Raw genomic sequence first — 7,586 nt, 5'->3', positions numbered from 1 at the left:
TAGTGAGCATGTGCCTCGCTTAGCCCAATTAAATATATCCCCAACCCGAGAGGGTTTTGGGCTTAGCACGTGAGGCTCGCTAAGCGAGTGAGTCTCTGTCATGGATGAATATTTGGCATGCTTAGCAAGAATGTAGCTTGCTTAACGCATAGACTTCTTGTGCTTAGTGCATAGGGCGCGCTTAGCAAGATGATTATGCTGATCTTATCCTACCCAAGTCAAATTTTAAGCATGCTTTAAACCAACATCAATCCTCAAGTTCAATCTCTAACTACTCTTGTATCCTAAATTCATCAAACTATGAAAAGAGCTACATTAACAAAATTAAACACATAAAATAAGGGTTAAAGAAAAAGGTAAGAAAGCTAGGTTGCCTCCCAGTAAGCGCTTCTTTAATGTCACTAGCTTGATGGATGACATCCTCTAGGGGTCTTGCAAATGCAGGATGGTGGTTAACCTCTCAATGTTTCCACCATGATACAGTTTAAGTCTTTGACCATTCACCACCCAGCTTCTCTTTGGATTATCTGAATAAGGATCCATCAATTCCACAGCTCCATAGGGCTTCACCTTCTTGATAGTGAAAGGTCCAGATCATTTGGACTTCAATTTACCCGGAAATAACTTGAGTCTTGAATTGAAAAGCAAGACTTGCTGGCTTGGTTGGAAATTCTTCTTCAACAACTTCTGGTCATGGTAGGCCTTCACCTTCTGATTGTACAACTTGGATGATTCATATGCATTAAGCCCCATCTCTTCTAGCTCCAAGGGTTGTAGCTTCCTCTTCCCACCAAACAGAACTTCATCAAAATTCAGAAATTTTAGAGTCCAATACGCCTTGTGTTCCATTTCTACTGGTAAATGACAGGCTTTCCCATAGACCATTTGGAATGGGGATAGTCCTATGGGAGTTTTGAATGCGGTTCGATAAGCCCACAAAGCATCATCTAACTTGGTAGCCTAGTCCTTCCTTGTAGACACCACAGTCTTCTCCAATATCTTTTTCAATTCCCTGTTAGAGACCTCAGCCTGAACATTTGTTTGAGGGTGATAAGGTGAGGCCACCTTATGCGTTACATTGTAGTGCCCCAACACTTTTTGAAGTTGGACATTGCAGAAATGTGAGCCACCGTCACTGATCAAGACTCTTGGTACCCCAAAGCACGAAAATATGTTCTTCTTTAGAAACTTGACAATAGTCTTTGCATAATTCTTTGGAGTAGCAACAGGCTTTACCCATTTAGAAACATAATCAATGGCCACCAATATGTACTTATTCCCATAAGATAAGGGAAAAGGACCAACAAAGTCAATACCCCAACAATCGAAGACTTCCACCTCAATGATATTCTATAGAGGCATTTCATTCCTCTTTGATATACTCCCCGTCCTCTGACATTGGTCACACTGTGTCACAAGCTCATGAGAATCTTTGAAAATTGAAGGTCAAAAGAAACCAGATTGCAAGATTTTTGTTGCTGCTTTATGCCCACTGTAGTGAGCCCCACAAGGAGAGTTATGGCAGTGCCACAATATACTTCTGGACTCCTCCATGGTCACACATCTTCTCAGCAAATTGTCTGCTCTAATTTTAAACAAATGTGGGTCATCCCAAATATAGAAGCGAGCATCATGCAAAAACTTCTTTCTCTGATGCCAATTAAAATCCTTGGGGATGATTCCTGCAGCCTTATAATTAGCAAGGTCAGCAAACCATGGTCTCTCATTCACAACCAGCAGTGATTCATCTAGGAATTCATCATGGATTTCCAGTTCTTTGTGCGTGACTTCTTCATTGACCAGTCTTGATAGGTGATCAGCCACAAAATTCTTTGATCCCTTTCTATCCTTGATGACCAAGTCAAACTCTTGAAGCAAGAGAATCCATCTAATTAGCCTTGGTTTGGAATTGGCCTTTGTGAGAAGATACTTGATGGCTGCGTGATCTGTGAACACAATCACTCTTGATCCAACCAAGTACGATCGAAACTTCTTCAGTGCATAGACAATAGCAAGCATTTCTTTTTCAGTAGTAGCATAATTCAGCTGAGCATCATTCAGGACCTTGCTTGCATAGTAAATGGAATGAAACACCTTTCCTTTCCTCTGCCCCAACACTGCACCAATTGTATAATCACTTGCATCGCACATCAGCTCAAACTCCTAGCTCCAATCGGGTGTTGTAATCATAGGGGCGGACACTAGTCTATCCTTTAGAGTGTCAAATGTTGTCAAGCGCTCTTCATCAAATCGAAACACAACATCTTTGTTGAGTAGAATACCCAATGGCTTGGCAATTTTTGAGAAGTCCTTAATGAAATGCCGATAGAATCCAACATGTCCTAAGAAACTTCTAAATCCTTTTAGATTGATCGGTGGAGGCAACTTCTCGATAACATCAATCTTAGATTTGTCCACTTCGATGCCCTTGACAGAAATCTTGTGTCCTAGAACTATTTCATCCTGGACCATAAAATGGTACTTCTCCCAATTTAGCACTAGGTTTGTTTCTTTGCAATGTTGCAATACCAACTCCAAATTTGTCAAATAGCAATCAAAGGTTGATCCAAATACTGAAAAATCATCCATGAACACTTCAATACATTTATCCACCATATCAGCAAATATTTGCATCATACACCTCTGAAATGTAGTTGGTGCGTTGCACAGCCCAAATGGCATCCTTTTATATGCAAATACTCCAAATGGGCCATCCAAGAGCAATCTGGTTGTACCCTGAATAGCCATCCAAGAAGCAATAAAATGATTATATAGCCAATCGCTCAAGCATCTGATCCATAAATGGAAGAGGGAAATGATCCTTTCTAGTTGCATCATTCAGCTTTCGATAATCAATACAGATTCGCCAGCCTGTGACTGTTCTTGTCGGGATAAAATCATTCTTCTCATTTCTCACCACAGTCATTCCACCTTTCTTAGGAACCACTTGCACCGGACTTACCCAAGCATTTTCAGAAATAGGATTAATTAGTCTTGCCTCCAACAACTTGAGAACATCCTTGCGTACCTCTTCTTTCATCGAAGGATTAAGCCTTCGTTGTGGCTGTCTTACTGGCTTGTACTCAACTTCCATCATGATCTTGTGCATACAATATGAAGGACTGATTCCCTTGATGTGTGATATATGCCATCCAATAGCAGCCCCATGTTTCTTCATAACTTTAACCAATCGGAACTCTTCATCATGAGATAGGGAATTGTGATGCAAGCTCCATTGGAGCTTGTAGGCCTAGGATCTTCTTCATCAATAGATTCCTTTGCTTCTTGGAAGATGAATGGCAGCGGAATGAAGAAAGGAAGAGAGAGAGGAGGCGCCACTTCAAGGAGAAGATGAGTCTAGAAGAAGCTCACCACCATAGGAGGCCATGGATAAGAGCTTGAAGGAAGAAGGAGATGAATGAAGGGAGAGGAAGAGAAGAGCACAAAATTTTATGCTCTAAATGAGCTTTGAAATCTGAAGTTTAATATTCAAATGATCAAAGTTGAAAAAAATGCACACACAAGGCATCTATTTATAGCCTAAGTGTCACACAAAATTGGAGGGAAATTTGAATTTCTATTCAAATTTCACTTGAATTTGAAATTGAATTTGTGGAGCAAGACTTTGGAGCCAAAATTTCACTAATTATGATTAGTGAATTTTAGCTATGGTTCAGCCCACTAAATTCAAGATCAAGTCCAAGATTCTCCACTAAGTATGCTTAGGTAGCATGAGGCATGTAAAGCATGAAGCATATGCACAAAGTGTGACTATATGATGTGGCAATGGGGTTCTGCAAGAAAATGCTCACCTCCCCCTCTAAAATTTAATTGGATTGGGCTTCTCCCAATTCAATTAAATTTATTTTCCAACACACACATCAAATATTCACTTAATGCATGTGAAATTACAAAAATACCCCTAATACAAAAACTAGTCTAGGTGCCTTAAAATACAAGGGCTGAAAAATCCTACATTTCTAGGGTACCTTACCTACATTATGGAGCCCTAAATACAAGGCCCAAAAATAATGAAACCTTAATCTAATATGTACTAAGATAAGTGGGCTCATACTTAGCCCATGAGCCCGAAATCTACCCTAAGGCTCATGAGAACCCTTGGGCCTTCTCTTGCATCTTTGGCCCAATCTTCTTGGAGTCTTCTATCCAATGCCCTTGGGGGGTAGGATTGCATCATTCCCTCCCCCTTGAAAAGGATTTGACCTCAAATCCAGAGGTTCTTGAAACTCATTAATTCTTTCCTCAACACTTGTAAAAAGAATAAAAACATATGTATTAGTGATGTTGGGTATGTTAGAGTACGGTAAGGACTGAAAACCCCTTTCCTGACCATCTTCCCATAAGAGAATATAGTTTCTCACCAACTCAATGAGTGGTACTACAAGTATAGAAAAATATGGGACATACATTTTGTGAAAGTTTGTTAAGATATTGAAGCCCCAAATTTCCCTTATACTTGGTGGAGTAGGCCACTCAGGAATGACCTTTATTCTTTTAGGGTCCATGGGAAGCCCTTGATCACTATTTAAAAAGTTAAGGAAAGTAATGGAATAAAACATACCTTTTTCTTTATTTTCATGTTGATTATTCCTACAAAAAATTACGACAAACCTAAGGTGTCCTACACGAGCACCTAGGTTTGCATTGAAACAAAAAATAAGAACAAACCTACCTAATGAGTCCCTATGTACACAAATCATGAAGATGTTGGGTGCATGAGTGGTTTTACAAAAGAGTGTTGCACCACCACTCAACACATTCACCATACCACCTGTCATAGGGATTTGGTGCCTAATAATACCTATTCTAGGCACCAACAAAGTACAAGGATTTAAGCTCTTGCGAACCAAACCCTCATCCAACAACTCTTTTACTTGAGGAATAACCTCAAGCTCAAGAGGTATGGCGGTGCTAAGGGATGTTTCCCTTGATAGGAGAAGGTAGAAAGATTGTTTAAGAAGGAGTTCTATTTTAATATCACCTTTTGTTGCAAAATGATTTTCCTTCTTAACAATCTTCTTGGAGGAATCCTTTTCCTCCTTTTCCTTCCCCTTGGCCTTTGAAGACAAGGCCTTGCTATCCTTCTTTTTCTTTTGTTTTTCTAGTTTTTCTTCCTCATCCCTCTTATCTTTCATAGTTAGTTGATCTTTGGCCACCTGTGAAGGTGTTTGAGGATGCAACACAAATTTAGTGCCAAGATGGGTGAGGGTAATTTCATTAGTTAGGCCATTGTAAATGATCTTCCTATCAAATAGCCATGGCCTTCCTAAAAGAATATGTCCTGCCTCCATGGAAACTATATCACAATTAACTTCATCCTTATATGTCCCAATGGAGAAAGGTACCTTCACTTGTTGGTTAACTATCATTTCCCCTTGCTCATTGAGCCATTGAAGTTTATAAGGTTTTGGGTGGGGAATGATAGTGAGGTTTAACTTGGAAACTAATCTTGTGCTACAACAATTGCAACAAGATCCACTATCCACAATGAGAGAACAAGTTTTATCTAAAATTTTGCATCTTGTATGAAAGATGTTCTCTCTTTGGGATTGAGATAGATCACAAGATTGACCTCCAAGGAGCCTTCTAACCATTAGGAGGTCACCTTCTTCATGGGGGTAGACTTCCTCACTAGACTCTTCACCCCTTACTTCATCTTCACTTCCACTAGAGGAAGGGCAAGAAGTAGTCTCCTCTTGACTACTATAAATGTCTTGACCCCTCATGATCATGGTTTTCTTTTGGGGCATTGAGAGGCAATGTGACCTCTCCTAAGACATTTGAAGCATTTAATATTGCTAGTCTTTTCTTGGGAACTTGTCTTTGGGGTGTATTTCTCTATGGTCTTACCCTTATCTTCCTTAGGTTTTGAAGGTGCAGCCCCCAAAATTCCATGGGCTTGGTCCTTCCTTGGATAAGAGTGAGAGCCATAAGATTTTGAAGAAGGCTTTCTTTTAAGTTGTTGCTCCACTCTTATACAAAGTTGGACTAGCTCATCTAGGTCCCTATATGGAAGGAGTTTAACCTTGTCCCTCACTTCCATATTAAGTCCACTTAGGAACCTAGCTATGCTTGTTCTTTCCTCTTCCCTAAGTCCAGCTCTTAAAAGGAGTAGTTCCATTTGTTGTCTATATTATTCAACACTCATACTCCCTTGTCTAAGCCTTTGGAGCTTGTCCATAAGCTCCCTTTCATAATAGGAGGGAATGTGCCTCTTACTAAGGGCACTCTTAAGATCATTCCAATACTCTACTGGAGGATCCCCATGAATCCTTCGTTCCCTAACAAGGGAAGTCCACCAATAGAGGGCATACCCTTGAAAGCTAAGGGTAGCCAATGGAACTTTTCTCTCTTCGCTAATATGATGGCAAGCAAAGAGTTGTTCAACCTTCATTTCCCAATCTAAGTAAGCCTCAACATTATCTTTTCCATGGAAATATGGGAGGCTAATGTTAACCTCTTGAGGCCTTCTATCCTTTTCTCTTCTTTGGGAGTGATGTTTAGTATGTGATCTATGACGCCCTCTATAATAGTCGCTAAGTTCTTCACTTAAACTCTTGCAAGAGTCATGACTACTATAGGAGACATGTTTTTCTCTTTTCATTTCTTTTATTATTTTTCTTCTTTCTTCCTCTCTTATTTTCTTTCTTTCATCTTGACTTATTTCTTCCACTCTTTTTTTTCCTTTTTCTTTTCTCTCTTGTTTTTCTTTCCATAACTTAAGGGATCTCAACTCATCTAATATCTTATACAAGGGGTCCTTAGGAGTAGAACCCTCACCATTAACACTAGATGAAGAATGAAGACTCATGTTGGTTCCTAAGTTATGGTTCTTTCTTGTTGGGGGTTTGAAAAAAAGGTGAAAGCAACTATGGTTGAAACTAGCCAAAATAAACACTAAAAGAGGTGTGAAAGATAAGGTAAAAACTAATTGGTAAAAGGCAAGCTATCTAGGCAGTTTGACAATGGAGGGTAAAGTAAATAAGCTATGAAAGTAAGCAAGAAATTAAGGTGCAAAAAATGCAAACTAGGCGGATCCTAAGAATGTTTGGATGACCTCATTTAAGGTTCCCAACAAAACACTCACTATCCTAAGGGAAAATTGCCTAAAATTATTATACACAAATGGAAGTAGGGTGACCTATTGGAGGCTCCCAACTTACTTCCAATGAAAGGCCTTTTTGTTAAGAAATTTGAAAGCAAAACAAATTGCCAATTACAAAATTACAAAAAAAAAGTCCTCAATTGTGGTGGCTATTCTCCCTTTAGTGTTTCACTCAATTTGGAGTGCTTCTTAGTCCAATAGCTCTTAAGGTGGTTGGCCCCTTGCTTCTTTACTCAAATTCTTCAAGATATGGCATCAATACTCCTTTCCAATTCCCTATATGGCAACTCACAAGCAAGGAAACAAAGAGACAAGCAATAACCAAAGACAAAAAAAAATGAAATGAAAGATAAACCAATAGAGTTTTAACAAGACAAATTTCCAAGGATTATTCAACAATTAAAGCAATGAAAAGCACAAAAAAAGCAAGCTATGACTCAAAGAGAAATCTAGAATGGCT

The 7,586-nt window shown here is 39.3% G+C and overlaps 1 protein-coding gene across 1 annotated transcript; it reads right to left on the bottom strand.

The window, feature by feature from the left end:
• Window positions 1-960: 960 nt before the first annotated feature.
• LOC102665655 (uncharacterized) lies at window positions 961-2,151 on the bottom strand. The gene is made up of 2 exons (XM_006598393.1): window positions 1,458-2,151; window positions 961-1,331 (listed from the first exon to the last, which is right to left on the bottom strand). The coding sequence occupies exons 1-2, from the start codon at window positions 2,149-2,151 to the stop codon at window positions 961-963; spliced, it is 1,065 nt and encodes a 354-aa protein (XP_006598456.1).
• Between the last annotated feature and the right edge of the window lie 5,435 nt (window positions 2,152-7,586).

This window comes from Glycine max, chromosome 15 (assembly GCF_000004515.6).
Source record: "Glycine max cultivar Williams 82 chromosome 15, Glycine_max_v4.0, whole genome shotgun sequence".
NCBI classification, from domain to species: domain Eukaryota; kingdom Viridiplantae; phylum Streptophyta; class Magnoliopsida; order Fabales; family Fabaceae; genus Glycine; species Glycine max.
This window is presented reverse-complemented; position numbering and strand designations above follow the sequence as displayed.